This window comes from Leptidea sinapis, chromosome 4 (assembly GCF_905404315.1).
Source record: "Leptidea sinapis chromosome 4, ilLepSina1.1, whole genome shotgun sequence".
NCBI classification, from domain to species: domain Eukaryota; kingdom Metazoa; phylum Arthropoda; class Insecta; order Lepidoptera; family Pieridae; genus Leptidea; species Leptidea sinapis.
Genome location: NC_066268.1, coordinates 10,641,770 through 10,662,070, shown reverse-complemented (window position 1 = coordinate 10,662,070; position 20,301 = coordinate 10,641,770). Strand labels below are relative to the sequence as shown.

The following is a 20,301-nucleotide window of genomic DNA, read 5'->3' as shown; positions in this document are numbered from 1 at the left end:
ACAGGATTACAGACAATATACAATATACATGTGTTCGGACTTTCAAAAGAATTATTCTAAAAGTTTATGTGGTGAAAGTTTTTAAAATAAATAATAGCATAGCTTGGGAATGGAGTGACCACTTCAGGGTATGTAATGAATAAATTCTATTGTAATAATATTCTATTTAAAAAAAAGAGGTCTGCATGGTTTCTTCCGCCCGTTCTTCTCGTGGGAATGGGTGGTAGATTGAAATTAAATATATGATTTAAAAATGTATAAAACGTGGGAAGTCTTAAGTAATTCTGCAACACTTACGGCCCCAATCAACAATTCTATTTCTTTGCCGGCGTAGCACACTTTTGGACGAAGCACATCAAAGTAACATTGTATGGCAATGATGTTTACCACTGAAAAGATCAACCGAAAGAGCGACCGTACCTTATTATCGTATTATTCGTTGATGTGTAAACTTGCTTAATTTACGGAGCATGAGGCACACTGACCAAAGAGTATGTAAATACTACGTATTTAAAGACGGGTCTGCCTAAGTAAAAATTGAAACGTGCAGTGAGATCTGACATAAGTTTGAAATAGTAATTACAATATGGCGACGAAGTATAATCCGGCTAAGTTTTTTTTTATGAAAATGAGATGAGACGAGCAGGACGTTCGGCTGATGGTAATTGACACGCCTTGTCCATTACAGTGCCGTTCAGGATTCTTGAAAAACATTCTGAGCGGAACCATAATTGCGCTCGTCACCTTGAGACATAAGATGTTAAGTCTTATTTGCCCAGTAATTTCACTAGCTACGGTGCCCTTCAGACCGAAACACATTACTGCTTTACCGCAGAAATAGGCGCCTTTGTGCTTCCTATAATCTAGGCGGCATCCTGTACAACGGAGCCTCTCATTGGTAAAAGTTTGAAAGCAAACAGTTGCTAACGTAGTGGATTTCTGCTGTCTCCGTTTTTACAAGGTTATAGCCGACATTTCGAGTGAATCCCTATCTTAGAGAGTTAGTGAGACTGCACACTGACCGTGATGTTCCGCGCGGAGCCGGCGCGCGAGGCGCAGGCGGCCAGGTTGAGGTCGCGCACGCACACGAACAGCAGGTTGCGGTAGTGGAGGTGGGGCGCGGGGGGCGAAGGCCCGAATACTAACACCTCCTTGCACGGCCGCACCTTCTCGTCTGAACACGATCACGACCATCATGTTCATTTATTTATTTATTTACGGCCGTTCCCAATATTCAGTATATCTCCAGCTTTTCTGTACCAATAAACTTAGCGACGGTAACTCACCTTATCCGTACACGCTGTCTGTCGGTGGGAGGACGTAAAGCTTACCGGCGATAGAAGTTTTTTGTATAGAAAAAGCAATTCACGCGTCCCAATATAAGGCGATAAGAATGACTTATCGGGTATATTGGGACAGCTTCAGATTATTGACAGCTAATTACTGACAGGAGAAGGTATTAATTTATCTATATCTGAAGATAGTATATAGGGAACGACCGTTTATGGATCACCAATATAAGAAACAGTAGTCACAGTGTTAATGATTACATTGCATAAATTAAAAAAAACTAACCTTTCCTACAATTTTATGTACTTACAGCATGCTTTATGTAATCGAAGCATTCTTACACAAACAATGAATTCAAGCTCTAAAGGTTGATACATCCAATATTTATATTCATACAGTTTATTCTATATAACTTTATAAGAAATATTTGATATTATTCAGATTTAAGAAATATTTGACACAATTCATACATTGGATGCAGCACCTTACAACCCACATCACGTTGACGTCTGGCATTCCACAATCGCGAGTTTTGCTAGAAATTTCTTGCCTCGCACAGCCACTTTGTGGAATCAATTACCGGCTGTGGTTTTCTCGAACAGATACGACTTAGGGACCTTCAAGAAAAAAGCATACTCCCACCTTAAAGGCCGGCAACGTATTTCTTGACACACCTGATGTTGCGAATGTCCATGGGCGGTGGCCTCATCTCTCCCCATCTCATGAGCCTCTTGCCCGTTTGCCCCCTCTTATATAAAAAAAAAGCTCGCAGGAGCTTCACTTTTTCCGAACATATGGAAGATGCAGTATTTTAAAGGAAATATTTATAGTTACAATTCAAATGCGCTAAGTTTAAGCCTAATTGAATAATGTTTATTTGACTTTGAACCAAAACAAATACACTCCGATGCAACCATTTGGATACTTGCCCAGCAGAAGGCAAATCTTATAGTAAGTGTTTTAAGAAATATAAAAGAATAGCATACAAAGAGTATCAAAAGTAATTGAAATAGAACCTCCATAAGGACTTATTCTGGCCAGTTCTGGCGTCAGTCCGTTCTTGATCTCGTCCGGGCACGGCGACACCTCTATCTTGAGCGTCCCAGGGATGCACTTGAGCTTCTTGGGCGCCGAGCTCGGCCGCTTGATCTCCGCCAGGAACTTGTACAGATCCTCATCGCGAAGTTTATCAGTTTCCTGTATGGTTATAATAAATAAAACGTTTATTTTCAGATAAATACGATCCATTGTTAGTAAACTTATAATCTAATTGTGTTAGTAATTATATCTACGAAGGGACATATGCATTTTTATTAAATGGCTAACATACGGACAGTCCCCGCTGTCGGCTATCGCCTTCGGATAACTGTTACTACTGCCTCGTATTCGGCGTAGGAGAGAAGCCGCTTTTGTACGTAGAACGGCGCTAAAGCTATCAACCTCTACGTGTGCAAACATAGCGGACGCTCTACAAAAACGTGGCAGCTCCAACAGTGCTCGGAAAGTGTTGTTATACTGGACTCGAGGGCGCTGTACGATTTATTAGTGTTGCCCACAGGCTACTCGAGTAGAGCGATGTGCAGAACGCTTTAAAAAGAGTTATTTTCACTGCTATCGTGCAACGCGCGAATCAGCATTTCTACTAGCAAAATCGACAGCGATATATCTGAAACGATACGATAATACCCCGAATATAACGCTCCTAGCCTACTCTAACAAATATTCGTATTCCATATCGTTTATCATAACAGCATCGTAACCATAGACTAATATTTTGATTTTATACGATGTTAGAGTGAATGAATTATGCGCAAACCTTAAATATTATCTGTGCTATGTCGCTTTTAAGTATCAAAAGTCAAAACATAGTTAAGGCGCTAGGGACCATGCCAGACTCTGTAACACCCATTTGCATCATTTGCATCATTTACATTTTGTAATGTAAATATTCAAAAATTATGTAATGAATATAATATGACCATTTTAAATCGAAAAACTAATACAACACTTGCGGATGATAAAATGTAAAAAAAAACTCAACCCTTCTCGTCGACTTCCTATTTCTTTCACTTTCTACGAATATACGATCAATAAAATGATTTTTTTTGGAATAGGAGGACAAACGAGCGTACGGGTCACCTGTCATTTAAATTACTTGGTAGTATAAAAATCCTGTTGAATAGTAAGTCACATATAATAGGAGGTGTCCAACATATCAATGATATGCAGAAGAAACAGCGTGGGAGACAGCACACAGCCTTGGGGCACTCCAGCATTCACGGGCTTCGGGTTCGAGCAATATCCGTCGACAACGACCTATATGCTGCGCCCAGTGAGGAAGCTGGAGGTCCACTTGCACAAGCTCTCGGGAAGCCCAAATGATGGAAGTTTGGAGAGGAGCGCCTTGTGGCATACACGATCAAAGGCCTTCGCTATATCCAGGCTAACTGCCAGGCCTTCCCCCTTGCTTTCAATAGCCGCTGCCCATCTATGTGATAGGTATACCAGAAGATCACCTGCCGACCGACTATGGCGAAACCCGTATTGTTACTTATGTCGGTCGTTGATCAACTGGTGACCCTCTAGATATACCAAGAGTTGACGGCTAATTATGCTCTCCATGATTTTGGAGAGCAGGGAGGTAATAGCAATAGGCCTGTAGTTTGCCGGATCCGAACTGTCTCCTTTTTTTTTGGATCGGATGGACAAGGGCTGACTTCCATGAGTCAGGGACTACGCCTTTAGAATAAGAGTGCCGGAATAAACGCGTTAGCTCCGGCGTCAACTCAGGGGCACACGTTCTAAGCACGATTGGAGAAATGCCATCCGGCCCGCTCGACTTCCTGACGTCCAACGAAAACAGAGCTCGCCTAACAGTTTTCTGTCTGAACTGTACTTCAGGCATAGAGCTCTGACACCACGGGATGGTCGGCGGTGTTTTTCCGTTGTCGTCAAGAGTCGAGTTGGAGGCGAAAAGAGTGCACAAGAGATCGGCTTTCTCTTTTGCCGTATGGGCCAGGGTGTCATTCCTCATGTGCAACGGCGGCATGGACGGCTGGCTGAAGTTACCAAGAGCAGCTTTCGACAACGACCAGAACTTGCGTGTTCCGGTCGGGTAACTGGAAAGCTGCTCGCCGATTTTGACGACGTGTTTTGACTTTGCACGGGCGATTTGCCGCTTAAAAAATCTGGAGGCACGATTGTATTTCCTCTTAAGAACTGTGCAGTTCGGATCCTTTGTGCCCAGCGCCGCAACCCAAGTTCGATACGCCTGTTTTTTGCAGTCAGATGCTGCTTTAACTAGGATCATCCGAAGGGAAACAAACCCTGCCCCAAGGGTAGGATGCAAAAAAGGAACGCATCCTATCCCAATCTGCTGACTTGTAGTGCCAAACGCGGCGGGTCGCTGGTGGTCGACGTTGGCGTCGGATAGGCACTACACTCCTGACCAGGCAATGGTCGGACGTTCCGAGAGGGGCGCCGACAAAGACCTGGTAGCCATCGGGATGTGTAGTCAGCAGAAGATCCAATTAGGACGGCATGTGGCTATCCACATCCGGGAGCCGCGTTGGCGACTCAACCAATTGGGACAGACCATACGCCAATGCAAAATTATGCACAGATCGCCCTGCGTAGTCTGTGGTACGTGATCCAAGCCATTCGGCATTGTGCCCGTTGAAATCACCCAAGACTACGATTTCAGCGGAGGGGATCTGTGCAAGTACGTCGTTGGCCACCGGTCCTCGACACTAACCTATGCGAAACATAGCGGCGCTAGGCCGCTACTTCACGCCGGTATTCTGTGCGAGTGTGGTAATTAACCCGGACGAGTCTGGCCCGATTGTGCTGACGTCAAAAGACGGCAGCGTGAGTCTCCCACCTCTAAAAAGCCTTTAGTCGCCTCTTACGACACCCATGGGCCTGGGACTCCCCTATTCTTTTTACACCCCGGGAAAAGTACAGGGCAATATCATACTTTCCATCTCTTGTAAATTTAGAACCCAGATACACAAACTCATTCACCTGTTCAATTTTTTCATCTCCAATCACGATATTGCAGTCTGTCACTACCTCATCTCTTTCAAGCACCATCCCTTTCGTCTTCTTTACATTCATCTTCATTCCCTTTCTACCAGAAGCTCTATTCATAGCAGTTACCATCTCTTGCAACTCCTCGGCTGAAGATGCAAGTAATACTTGGTCATCAGCATAGAGAAAACATTTGACGAGTAACTCATTCATTCTCAACCCACTGTCATTCTCTTTTAAACCTGTCAAGCAATTGTTCATGAACAGTTTAAACAGCCATGGTGACGCTACACATCCCTGTCTAACACCTTTTTCGATATTAAACCATTCAGTCCTCACCACTCTATCATAGGCCTTTTCTAGATCCACGAACGCGCAATAGACCTTTTTGTTTTTAGCCAAAAACTTTTCGGCTATGCACCGCAAGGAAAAAACCTGATCCGTACATCCCATTCCCTTTCTAAATCCCGCTTGTGCATCCCATACTTTTTCGTCTGTTTCATTCACAACTCTTTCAATCAACACTTTTGCTTACAATTTACCGACGACGCTGAGAAGGCTTATACCGCAGTAATTTCTGCAGTCTTGTCGTGACCCATTTCCCTTATACAATGGCACGATTACAGGCTAGCCACTATGCCCTGACCAGCCCTCAGCATCTCGACGGTAATACTGTCATACCCTGCAGCTTTACCTAATCTCATACTTTTCAATGCTTTCACTATTTCATCCATGCTTATCTCACTTTCATCAACATTTATATTAGTTTCAATAGAAGCTGCCGGATGTTGTTCATGCACTTCCTCTCTTTCAAACAAACTTTCAAAATACTCTTTCCATCTCTTTAGCACACATTCTTCTCCTCTTATAATGTTCCCATCTTGACTCCTGATTATACTGAGCTCCGAGGTAGAAGTTTTTCCTCTAACAGTTTTGATGGATTTCCAGAAGAACTTAATGTTTGACTGGAAATCTTCAGTGAGCCTCCTATCAAAATCATCCTTTCGTTCTTCTTTTTTTCTAGACACAACTGCTTTCGCCACCGCATTGTAATGGGCAGGTCGCATCAATTACCATCAGCTGAACGTTCTGCTCGTCTCGTCCCTTAATTTCGTGAAAAAAAAAGCGTTAACCTGTTTGAAGAAGCTGGTGAGTGTGATGACAATAGGCTTGAAGGTGTCGAGCGAGTGCAGCACGTCGTCGGCGGAGTGCGGTGCGGGCGCGGCGCGGCGCTCCACCGAGCCCTTGCGGGTGAGCGAGCCGCCCACCTCGCCCGCGCGGCGCCGGAGCTGCTCCAGGCTGCTGGACGACGCCTTGCGGTCTGGGCGGACAAACACAACAACAACAATCATTCACAATACCTCAGTAATCGACAAGATCGACTGTATAATTGTTCACTTACTTTCAATGTTCTCTACTAGATGGCGTACTAAGTATGTTAAAACGCGCTATGAATGGTCTTATGCAATTCGGATATATAGCAAGTGAATAATTTGATCAAATGAGCCGATGAAGCTCGATCTCAGCATTTGCGTGGCATCGCGCATTACTATTTACAATCGACGACCGCCGGACATAAGAGGACGACACGACTGCGTCCTCGTCGCGCTGGCTGATGGGCGCTCAACAGGTACACTACCCGTGGGCTCGACCTCACTGAGCGGCGGGCGCAAGCCAACCACGGACTAAACACCCTGCCACAGTCCGCAGATCTCTCGCGAAACCACACGGGATCGATCGCACTGCAGCAGGATACCACCGAACACGACACCATGGACCAACCGGTCCCACCCAAAGCTCCGCCTGTAGTAGCAGGCGGCATTTATACCACTGAAAGGGGCCATCGCCCCGAACAGTTACCCTAACGCCCGCGAGGCCCTACGCGGAAGACCCAGGTGGATCAAACGAGTTTTCGAAGTTGTTTCATTCAGCTTATCGCGGACTCTCTTGGTAGCTTGGATAGACATATTCATCGACGATATCGCTGTGCTATACAGGGCTCATCATCAGCCGAAAGACGTCCACTGCTGGAGAAAGCCTTCCCCCAAAGATTTTCACGATGATCGGTTCTGCACTGCCCTCATCCAACGTATTTTGACCTGATCGTCGATACATCTTGTTGGTCCTACCAACACTGCGTCTTCCGTTACGTGGTCGCCATTCAAGGACTTTACTGTTCCAGCGGCCACCTGTTCGTTTATGTGCGCTGCCCAGTGCTACTTCAGTATCGCAATCATTTGGACTATGTCGGTGACTTTGGTTCTCCTCATTTCTGATTCAATCTCGCAAAGAAACTTCGAGCATAGCCCTCTCCATTGCCCTATAGGGCTACCCCTTAGATAATTTTTACGTTTGTATAGAGCCTCTTGCTGCTAAACAACCGATGAAAAGAAGCCAGGTTTATTACTTTAGTGTACGTGACAAGCTACGTCTTACACTAGCGATTTGTATGTCACTTTATCTTTTGGTGTTAAATTTATGCTTAAACTTGTACTTGTTTTGTGCACTTAATCCTTGAGATATCCACAAGAATGTAGAATAAACATCGACCATAGAAATAATGTACGTCTTCAATACTTTAGGCTTCGATGCCTGGTCCTAGTTTTATTTTAAATTATGAATGCAGATTTTCTTGTCACTAATATCGATGACATGGTTCCTCAGAACTCATTTTTGTATGTCTAATAGTTTCAGACTTTCAGCCCATACAATCCAATTGTCAATTATCTACTTTATACGACGTATGAGAAGCTGCGGGGCGCGGGTTTCGGTGTTTAAGTGTTCTTGTTACTTATTATAAATTAATCTTGATATGTCTACGCCTGCCCACTCTTAACAAAATCTTAGCTACAGCCAGAGGCGTGCATTGGTTTTCTACAAGGTAGGCACTGTAGATCAATTTGTAGGGAACAGTACTGGGCTTTGAGGTTAAATATTGAAGTTGTTTGTGTTTCGCATACATTTTCCGGACCATTTGGTCAATCTAATACTTTAGTTTAATGAGTGGATGTTTAATAGGTACATTAGTACTATTATTATTATTATTCATTAGAATGCAATACTGTTGTATTGAGTTAATAGAGGATTGGTTAAAGAATAACGGAACAAAATTTAACTAAAAAAAACTATAACACTAGTGCTATATATATTAAGTTTCTTAACGAGGTAGGCACTGCCTATTTGCCTGTATGGTACGCACGCCCCTGCTCATGAGTCGAGCGCGGAGTCTCTCACCGAGGCTGTTGGTGCTGGAGCCGTCCCTGTCGGGCGCGGGGCCCGAGCCGCCGGGCTCTCGCTCGGGCTGCGCCCCGCCCGCCAGCACGTGGCTGAGTGACAGCGCGGTCCACGCCAGCGGCATGCGGAACTTGCCCAGTCGCTCGCAAGCCGCCGCCGCCGACGCACGCACCTTCTCGCGGTTCTGTCGCAACACAAACGCACTTTGTTTTACGACAATTAGGGACGAGACAAGCAGGACGTTCAGCTGATGGTAAATTATACGCCCTGCCCAATACAATGAGAGAGCTCTAAGAAAATCCAGTTGTTGGTATCAAAAGTCAAAGTTTTTATTTGCATAAACATGTTAGATTGATGTTTAAGTTTATGGTATATAGTTTTATGTTGGTATGTTTGCCACATTTATGACGTGAAAATTTTATAAAATATATTTCTAAATCATTAGTAACAATAATATCAATTTAACAAAAGATTAGTGGCAGTATTATATAATATATAGTCAAGTTTTTAGTTCAAAAAAATTTAGTTGAAATCAAGAAGTAGAAGGTACAGGAAAAGAATAAAAGTAAGAACTATCTACAATAAAGGAATGAGATAACATCAAACAAGTTATGTAAAAAGTCTCGCAACTCAGTTCTTCTACCGTAAAAAGTTGTGAGATGTATTACAATACCAAATCGGTTAATTTATATAGTACCTACTTAAGGGTCCTTCTGTCTTAAGTTATTACGGAATCAACTAACCAACCAAACTATAGAGGCATATTATCAATTTTAAAAATCTTTTATGTTTTAAATAAATAGATTGACTTGGCCGTTTGGTGTAACAAATGCCTAAAATAATGTAAATTGTCATTATAACGGAAAATCAATTTAACTTAATAACTAACTGAGTTAGATTCAACTCCACTGTGGCGAAGTAGCAGGCACAGTTGTACTTATATAAAACTTTATAATTCTTTTAGTCCTCCAACAAATAGTTTTTTTTTTTATATTTACAGCTTTGATAAGAGAGAGCTTGAGAGGCAAGTAAATAAAACTATATATACTGCGATACGAAAAACGTATAGCAGTCTACGCATCACGCGTGCATTCTAAAATCTATTATATAAGGGCCGTTTTCCTGTCATGGGGATTTTCATCCGCATATGTTGACTACAAACGCCAACAGGCAAGATAATGTCCCACTTGTAACCAATCCGCGTTCTACACGCGTGTAGCACACATGATAGGAAACACATGTATAAATTAATGGGATGCGAGTGATTCGCACACGGATCCATCCTAACCTACTGCATTCCAGTGTGGGGAGGTGCTGCAAAAATAAAGTTTTTAGACATTGAGCGCTCGCAACGAGCATTGATTAAGGCCATGTATTTCAAACGTTACAGATATTCTACAGAACAACTTTACCTTGAGTGCGGTTTACTCTCTGTGAGGAAACTGTTTCTGAAACATGTTTTAATCAAAAAACATAAAGAAGTACCATATCTCGTAAATAATAAACAAAGTAGGAGGCAACCTAACGTAACTAAAGTCCCTCGAACAAAAACAAAGTTTGCTAGCGCACAATACAATAGTCTCTCAGCTCAAATTTACAATAAAATAAATAAAAAACTACATATCCACTCAAAACAATATAACGATTGTAAAAAAATCGTAGAGAAGTGGTTAAAGTCTCTTGACTATGAGGCAACGGAGATTTTACTTAAACAACTTAAATAATGTACAGAGTATAATAACTTATCCAATGTTTACATAGATCAGACAGAAAATATTCCACACGCACTTAACATATATACACGCACACAACACTCACAAAAACACACAGTATCGCACGCACACACACACTCACACATAGTTACACATATTTATCATTTATGTTTATAATAATAAAAATTGACTTACATGTTCGATAAGAATTAAAAATCGTAATTGTAAATCTTTGTCGCTGTAATTGTTAAGGTGTTCAAAAGTAACTTTCCAAATATTTAAATTGTTAATTTATATTCATTTCATAACCTTTTTAAATTTATATTCATTTCATAACTTTATTATTATTTCACCACCATGTCAATAAAACTTTTGTTAAATATGCTGAATTGGAAGAGTGGAGACACCTGGTACAGGCATTATTTGCTTAAAAGGTGACTCCGGCCACTAGCTGCTGTAAACTATGATTTTAAGAGAAATAAATTATTATTATTATTATTATGATAACACCCATTACATTTTTTCCAAAATTCTCAATAACTGACGTTCCAGCCCTCTTGCACAACATTACATTTAGAGTACCCCGTAGATGTAAGCGTAAATGTGTTAATAAACCGTTACTTAGCATTCCACATAGCAAGACCGTTAATGTTAAAAATTGTTTTATGAGAAGAGTGTGTAGGTAATTATATGAATACCGAACTTTGCCACTTAGACCTTTTCGCGTTTAAGTCATTAGCGTCATTTAAAAATGCTATAACCAAACATTTAAAGGCTTATAACCAAATTCTGAAAAATATTGTTAGGTGTACCTTATTAATTTTCACATATATGCCTGTTATAAAAATTAGGGAACTTTAGGCCTAGATTTAATATCCTGTTTATGTAATCAATTTATGAATGTGATTTGGACGTAGTTAGGTAGAAAGGACTCAAACCACACTTGGTCAAAATAGAGTTAAGTATGCCATCATACTCCTAAAGGTCGACGACTGTCGTGTAGTGAAAACTGGAAACTGATATTTTTTTTGGAAATTTTTCTAGTATATTCATATGGAAGATTATTTTGAGCTGAAACTTCAAATGCCTAGAACTCAAAAGCGCCTTTGTGTGGTTTGAGTGCTCTCTGCTTAACTACGTCCATTTACCTTATCATCCTTGAGATAGGGCTCGATGCACTCGTTGACGTCTCCCTGCAGCACCTTCTCCAGTCGCACCACCAGGAACACGTCGCACGCGGCCGCGAGCGCGGGCACGTCGAACACGGCGCTGCGGCTCAACGAGGACACGTCCGCGTGCGACACGTGTGACGACAACATCTGCCGCGTGCACTCCGAGTTCAGGTTGAAGTAGAAGTTCTCCGACAGCTTCTTCTTCTCCTTGGCGTCGTAGAGCGCCATCGACGCGAACAGGGGCTCCACGTCCAGTTCCAGTCTGTCAATAGAGAGAACTTCTTAGCATCCAAATTATTAGGTGCCTATTTCTGCCGTGAAGCAGTATTGTGTAGGCACGCACTTACGGTTCGGTCTGAGGTGAAATTACCGGGCAAATGAGACTTGATACCTTACGTCTCAAGCTGACGATCGCAATTGTAGTGCCGCTCAGAATTTTTGGGATTTTTAAGAATCCGGAGGGGCTGTATTGTATTATAAGGGGCAGGATGTATCAATTACTATCAACTGAACGTTGACCCTTATTTACAGCTCGCCACTTGAGTGTTTGTAACGTAATTTTATACCAGTGGGAGGGTCCTTGCACAGGATTCCGGCTAGATTGTGGGTACCAAAACGGCGCCTATTTCTGCCGTGAAGCAGTAATGAGTAAAGATTACTGTATTTCGGTCTGAAGGACGGTGTAGCTAGTGAAATTACTGGACAAATGAGACTTGACCCCTTACGTCTCAAGCTGACGAGCGCAATTGTAGTGCCGCTCAGAATTTTTGGGTTTTTCCTGAGCATCCTGAGCGGCATTGTATTGTAATGGGCAGGGCGTATCAATTACCATCAGCTAAACGTCCTGCTCGTCTCATCCCTTATTTTTATAAAAAAATCTCGTACCTAGTACTTAATTTCCTAGTATTAAATTTTACTGTGTGGTCCTTAGATTTCTTACACATGGTACCCAAACCCCTCAAAGCATGATGCGCCTATTTTTGATATTTAACTTAATAACTTAAATGTAGGAACGGCTTTGAACACAAATAATATTATAATTTATAACATTTTTATTTATAATCCTATTTGCTCTACCTAATCCTTTTTTTTTTTATGGAATAGGAGGACAAACGAAAAAGTAGACTTTTTGTGAGCGGTGTTTTGCTGTGGCGACATGACAAATACCTGTTTTAATTAATGGCCTCTAATGACTAGTTTAAACAGTTCTTAGCGAAATTTGATGAAAGTGGATATATGAGTTTATGTTTAAATGTGAAATTAATTGAAACGATGTAAAATTATTATTCAAATCAAATCAAAATCACATTATTCATGTAGGTCAAGCAAATGACACTAATGAATGTGAAAAGATTTCTTTTGTGTTTATTTTTACCGCCACTTCTTAAAGGGGTGAACTTTAATGAGAAATGGCAAGAAACTCATTGCCACTATTTTAAATCAACATTTACACCTTCATCGTTTTATAAATAATTTCAATTACAATATATGTTAAGTGTGTCAACAGTCATGTCAAATCGTCAATACCTTATACGTCTAAGTAAAAAAACTTAAATGTAAATTATAGGTAAAAAAATTGAGTACAATAAATGCATCTCTATATTCTCGTGAAAAGTTATGGAATGGAAGATTTAGATCAAACGAGGTTTTATCTATACTGTAATCATTACATTATATTACGACAAATAATAATTTAATTTGTTTATTTATTTAAATTTTAATTTAATAACAATTTTCAAGGAGCCTTCTTCCACGTACTACAAAGCTGTGGAATGAGCTTCCTTGTGCGGTGTTTCCGGGACGATACGACATGGGTACCTTCAAAAAAAGCGCTACACCTTACTTAAAGGCCGGCCACGCTCTTGTGATTCCTCTGGTGTTGCAAGTGAATGTGGGCGGCGGTGATCACTTAACACCAGGTGACTCAAACGCTCGTTTGTCCTTCTTTTCCATAAAAAAAAGACAACAAGGGTAGGTGCTCACTTTAGCTGATGACAAACGACAAGTATCCTATGCCCAATGAGCTCGCACGGCATCTCCGCTGTCAGCCGACGCTCCACTGCTTCTTCCTCATCCAGGTATGGTGAGTACAGTCCAAGTAAATCTGACTGTCTGTTTTCCAATCTAGAAAAAGTATACATTCATTAATAACAATAATAATCACTTTAATCTTAACTCACTATATTATAATGTAGTATTTTTTTATTCCAATAAATAATTTTATATTGCACCTTAACGCAGCTAGGCTTTGACGTGTTTTTTTAAGACATAATATTTACTTGCAAAAAAGCGCATAGCCTAATTAGCTAGAAATACACTAGTTTTTTTTTCAATAAAATTAAGCCATTATTTTTGTATGTCTGATAAAGTTCGATTCCCCATTATTTAAAAAAAAACATACGGCGTGACGTCATAACATCGCGCCCTGCTTCACGCAAGCCTTCACAGTTGTCAGCGGTTCTCTACGCAGCGCCTAGCTAAACACTTAATAAGTATTACGAACGCATAGTTATGTCGTATCTATAATATTTAACTTTTTATTGTTCTTTTATTAAAAAGAAAGAAAGAAAAACATTTATTTCACAAAACACTCACAGGTGTATCTAATATCTTTAAGAATAAGATAAAAGCACAAAACAAACCGAAAAAGAAGAGGTGAGACGAGCAGAACGTTCAGCTGATGGTTATTGATACGCCCTGCCCATTATAAAGTATTGCCGCTCAGGATTATTGATAAACCCAAAAATTCGGAGCGGCACTACAACTGCGCTCTTCACCTTGAGACATAAGATGTTAAATCTCATTTGCCCAGTAATTTCACTAGCTACGGCGCCCTTCAGAACAAAACACAGATATGTTTACACATTACTGCTTCACGGCAGAAATAGGCTCTGTTGTGGTACCAACAATCTAGCCGGTATCCTGTGCAAAGGAGCCTCCCACTTCTAATACCTTCTAGCTTCATTAATGGCGTCTATCTGTTCCTGTGTTTTCTTGTCAAAAAAATCTGGTAGTAAAGGGTCAGATGATGAGCTGCGAAGGTCCAGGCTGGCCCAGGAACCTCGCGGGGTCAGGGTCTCGTTGCATGATGACGACGACGATATTGATGCGACTGACTGGCGTCCACTTGATGGCTGGGAGTCGAACTGTGTTGATAACTGTGAATTTAGATGAAAATTCTCTTTTTGAAGTAATACTTGCTATGGCGCGCTAGGGAAAAATTATCAGAGTGAATTTTTACGATACGCACGCATACCGGCACGTAAATTCGACACCCTGACGTTAACTGGTCAACTAGACCATTTGTATCAATCATACTTCTAACTCATATGTGTAGAACCACAACCAATGGACGAGAATTAAATAAATTTCAATTTCAATTTAGATACAAGTTTTGATGTTTTGAAATAAAAAAAAATAATTTCTTTCTAATTGTATAAAGATAATTGAATGATATTTAATTACACGTTATTTAAATAAATTATGCGGTATAATAATATAATCATTTAAGGTTGTATTTAATACCTTCTTTATTACAACATTGCTATTCTACACACGTAAAATAGCACGAGAAATATTGTTTTTTAATGATTTTTGTTTTTATTGCAATAGCACGAGAAATATTTTATTTTAAGGATTTTTGTTTTTATTGAAAGTCGAACTTGCTCTTGTAGGGTTCCGTGGCAGCAAGTAACATAATACAAAAGTTCTTGTAGTTCGTTGTAACGATTTCTGACGTATTAAAAAAACTACTTAAACAAAAACAAAACTCTCGTTCAAACCCAATTTCGGTGGAAGTTTGCATGGTCACATGACCATGAGAGAAAACTAAAAAAAAATATATATGATGTACATACATATATATTTTTCTAGTTATATTATTCTCTTATTTTAAAAGGACCCTTTTTAATCTCTCGCTAAGTATTCAGTTTAGAAAAATATGATATTGATAACCTCAATATAATTTTTTTCTAAGTATGGGGACACCCAAATTTTTATGTTTTTTTTTTCTATTCTTATGTGAAAATCTTAATGTGGTTCACAGAATACATCTACTTACCAAATTTCAAGAGTGTAGTTCGTATAGTTTCGGAAAAAAGTGGCTGTGACATACAGACGGACATGACTAATCTATATTATATAAAAAACATGTCAGTGTTGACGTATTTCTTCATTACTCACCTGTTGTGAAGCAAGCTCCTCAGTGGACACCGAAAACTCGGCATCAATCTCATACTGCTGGGGCGGCGCCACAAGCAGCCTATCAATCCTGTCGGCCAGCTTGTCACGGTTGTACGTAGACCCAGAGTAGCATCTGTACTTGTACTCCACCACAGTGTAATCTGATGTGTAGCAGCTGATGCAGTCCCTTACAAACATTGGTGCTTTGCTCCTGCAACAAATAATTAAAAAAAAACTTCTTAAAACAAAGAGTGAATGTGTAATTTTTCTAGCATATTTAATACAAAATATAATATTTTAAGCCTTGCATATTTTACTAGCAAAGTTTACTTTATAGATTTTCATATGAACAAGGTTTTTTTTATGAAAATAAGGGACGAGACGAGCAGGACCTTCAGCTGATGATTCAGATGATGATGACAGTTGCGCTGGTCACTTTCAGACATGAGATGCTAAGTCTCGTTTGTGAAGTAATTTCACTATCTAGGGCGCCCTTCAGACCAAAACACAATAATGTTTACACGTTACTGCTTCACGGCAGAAATATACGCCATTGTGGTACCCATAATCTAGTCGGCATCCTGTGCAAAGGAGCTTCCAACTGGTAATCTATGTCTAGTCTGAAGGTCAAGTCTAAAATTTATATCATTAGGTAGGTATTCTGTTAGGGAAAATATTTGGAAACTAAATGCATAGATTTGCAAATATTATATTTATATTTACACTAAATCCAAACTTAAAAAAAAAAAAAAACAACTATGGGATACAGGGAAACATGTTCTTTAATAATTATATATTATTCATTTAGGTGAACTAGAAAGTGGTTTAGAATACTCACAAATCTTCATCAGGGAGTATGTGTGTTAGAGTCTTGATCTTACGAGGCACCGTGACCAACTCTATATCATTGGCTGGATATGCCAATGCATCTTGATCACCCATCATTCTGTCGCACACATCCTCATAGTCCGGTGGTTCAATCATGTCTGATAGTGATATCTAACAAAATGAAAATTCTGTGACTAATTCATATTCACATGTTGTGACAGAGTTTTTATATAATCGTTTGATGAATATTTTATTATTTGAATAAATTCCCTGTTCTTGGTGTGAAACAAACTTTATTAAACAGATTACAAAATTTTTTCAAATAAGTAAGAAAAGATGGATCATGATTATTTATTCGCTTCTAGGAATATCAATAGCTATTTACTCATAATAAAAATAGAGTATTCAACTTAGAACTAATTAGAGATCTTCACCAATAGACAATAGAAGTACTAAGAAGGAAAATTATAAAACACAAAATGTTCCAATAATAAGCACACTTCGTATTTATAGGTTAGTCAATGGATTCAAATTCAGATATTTTCATTCAAAATAGGATTCAAAATCACTTATTGAATGTTAAAAACCACCCATTCAAAAGAGTCTGCCTCAGACCTGAGAAGGATTATTGATTCAAAAATATTTTCATTGTATAAAAAGATGTATTCAAAATCTATCAATTATTAGTTTCACTGCTTAGATTGGTGTATAACTGTTATGTTGTATTTAGTAGATGATTGGGCTGCATATAATAAATCGTTATGGCATAGTGCAGTAACGAAGTTCTCAATAAAATTTTTGAGAGAAGAACTGGGTAATCAACCTTATAATGAGCTTTTCTAGAAGAAAGCAATGTCAGAGATCATACCTCATTTACAAAGGGGTAGTTAATTATCCTTTTTACAATGTTGCTCATAGGACTTTTGAATCATATCGGTCATTAGTATGGTAGCATAAAAATGTGTTAATTAATCGTGGATATTTTCTATTCTAGAAATATATTTGGCATGCCGGAGACTCCACATTTGAGAGGAATATTCTTTACTACATTAAGTTCTATATTTTATTAAGTTACCATGACAGAAGGTGCAGTACAATATTTTCAATGTCCTGATTTGGTGGAAATTATGTGTTTTTTTTTTTTTATGAAAAATAAGGGATGAGACAAGCACGACTTTGAGCTGATGGTAATTGAAACGCCCTGCCCATTACAATGCAGTACCACTCATGATTCTTAAAAAACCCCAAACATTCTGAGTGGCACTACAACTGTGCTCGTCACCTTGAGACATAAGATGTTAAGTCTCATTTGCCTAGTAATTTCACTAGCTACGGCGCCATTCTGACCGAAACACAGTAATGCTTACACATAACTGCTTCACGGCAGAAATAGGCGCAGTTGTGGTACCCATAATCTAGCGTGCATCCTGTGCAATGGAGCCTCCCACACATTTGAGCTTCTTATTACACAACCAAGGGCTTTCATAGCTTTTTATATAATTTTATTAATATGTTGGATGAATAATAGCTTCAAATCAAGTAAAACACTCTGCACATGTTCACATTTCAACTGGTATTGAATATTATAGGATGCTGCTTTTGCGTGAATGTCTTTACGCTACATTTCAATGGGTCTAAGCTACTAAGACTATTACAATAAATAGACAGCAATGAACTTTAAGTCCCACCCTTTTTTCAAGCCACCATTCAATTCATGTTACATTTTTCAACTATGAGAGTTAATTATATTTTCATAGTTAACTAATTGCCAAAATATTCACAAGATATAATTTGTATGGCAAAGCAATGTCTTCTACTACTAAAATTATAATATTTTAGAAATACAATACATTAAATTCTGAAAATGATAATAATGGTTTCAATTGTGATCTTTCCGGAAGGTAGATAGAGTTTGACAACTGTTTCCTCAACCTAACTCTATTGAGAAAATATGTCAAGTAGGAGATTTTTTAACTATTATTGACAGATACTGATTATTTTGGCTGGGTTGATTGGGGTTAGGAAAGGTTTAAGGAAATATCTTAGAAAATGGGTGTTATAATATTATAAAGACATAAAAATAATTATTACTAATGAAAATATCATTACCACTTGTACAGTTGGGCATACTCATGGAATGGTAGTGCTAAACATGTGGAGATGTATAAAGAGTTTCTTAAATGTGTTAATCAACATCTAAAAAACAAGCAATACAATTAACAATGGAAGCTTAAGGCAAATTATATGATTGATTGAAGTATAAAAGGGTAGCTGAGTAATACATAAATTAATAAAATAACAATGTAATTAATAGTAACATCATGCATGGTAGAACTACCTCTCAAAGGCTTATTTTCACAAAGAAGTAAATGATACTTAAATAAGAAATCATACGCTATAAAATTGAATAGCAATTAATATAAGTTTTATTTATTATCAACAAGAATACATGCAAGATATGGGAGCATATAATTTTATATCACTTACTGAAGACGAACACCCAGAGAGCGTCCCGACCTTTGACTGATTAGTTGAGACCTTACGAACCTCCCCAACATTCCTATAAATAGTTAATCAATTCTCTATTAATACCTTAACCATGATCATGCATCGTTAGACATCCATGCAATTATGTAGCCATTTACCCGGAAGAATTATTCTGATATTTACGTCCTAAAGTCATCTGTGTTTAACAATATATACTTTCCGTTACTCACAATCCAGCATATATAGTTAACAGCCAATTTGTTATGTATTTTTAATTGTTGGTTTATTTTATTATGCCAATAGAAAACAACAGGTAAACACTAAACAGTTGTAAAATGTAAACACAAATTTGGCTTGTTTGACAATTGTTGTGTAAGTTTTGACAATGACATTGACAACTGCATCTCAGTCGTAGAATATCAATAGGGGGATAAAATCTTATTTATATAACCACATCTAAACGCAATAGTACAAGATCCCACCGCAAAAATAAAAGTAATACATAAAATTTGATTTTTTTTTCCCCAAGTGTACGCACAATCAAATTTGCTGTCACATATACCAAAAAGATATCTAAGTCTTAAAGACAAATTTTATTTAAATTTAAGGAGCCTTACATTTTAAATAACCAGTTTAATTAATTATTTTATGTTATTAAAAATATTATATTTGAGTATTAATTTCTCTCATTAAAGGTTACCTTAACTTATTAAATCCAAATCCGTTTAGAACGTAAAGAAGTAACAGATATAAACACAAGCCAAGAAATAAACATACAAACTTTCCCCTTTATAATATGAAAGTAATTTTTGATTAAAAACGTAAAAAACCTCCGACTGAACATATCTACATCGGAAAATAGGGTCAGACTGATGAACGTAAAACTTATAGGAACGCTCTTTTTCTTCTGGGTTTAAAAAATACCTAACTGCTACTCCACTGATGTCACTGTCCTAATCGGGTTCTAAATTCAAAATACGCAGCTGAAACTGAAATAGTGTTTCCATTGATGCCTATTGACCAATAATATTTTAAGCAACTGGAGTAAACGCAGAAATGTATAGACATAGCAGTTGAAGCTTATTATAATGTCATTTGTTGCATGTGCCATATTGCGGATTTGATTTTGTATGAGGTGCATTGTCTATATGTATAGAACGACATTAGTGGCTATAGTAAATTTAATATAGAATATAAAATGAAAATAATTATCAGTTAAATGAAATGGTGGAGTCCCGAGAACTCATAACTCTATCATTAATAAATGGAAATATAACAGAAAATCAAGACCCTATTATCAGGTTCTTGATTTACGGACCTGTAAAATAAGTTAGTGTTAATATTTTATTGAATAATAATAAAAATTA

At 38.6% G+C, this 20,301-nt stretch overlaps 1 protein-coding gene across 2 annotated transcripts in view; it reads right to left on the bottom strand.

Moving 5' to 3' along the window:
- LOC126979683 (dedicator of cytokinesis protein 7) overlaps positions 1-19,264 on the bottom strand; it is an 81,301-nt gene extending 62,037 nt beyond the window's left edge. The window contains exons 1-11 of one of the 2 annotated variants that reach the window (XM_050829121.1): positions 19,093-19,264; positions 18,935-19,007; positions 16,458-16,618; positions 15,620-15,830; positions 14,390-14,595; positions 13,421-13,561; positions 11,414-11,699; positions 8,554-8,737; positions 6,453-6,640; positions 2,307-2,487; positions 1,023-1,174 (exon numbers count right to left, since the gene is read on the bottom strand). In XM_050829121.1, coding sequence (XP_050685078.1) covers positions 1,023-1,174; positions 2,307-2,487; positions 6,453-6,640; positions 8,554-8,737; positions 11,414-11,699; positions 13,421-13,561; positions 14,390-14,595; positions 15,620-15,830; positions 16,458-16,618; positions 18,935-19,007; positions 19,093-19,130 — 1,821 coding nt within the window. In that variant the 5' untranslated portion in view covers positions 19,131-19,264. The remainder of the gene's footprint in view (positions 1-1,022; positions 1,175-2,306; positions 2,488-6,452; positions 6,641-8,553; positions 8,738-11,413; positions 11,700-13,420; positions 13,562-14,389; positions 14,596-15,619; positions 15,831-16,457; positions 16,619-18,934; positions 19,008-19,092) is intronic. The other variant, XM_050829123.1, reaches the window with a different exon arrangement.
- Positions 19,265-20,301: the final 1,037 nt, after the last annotated feature.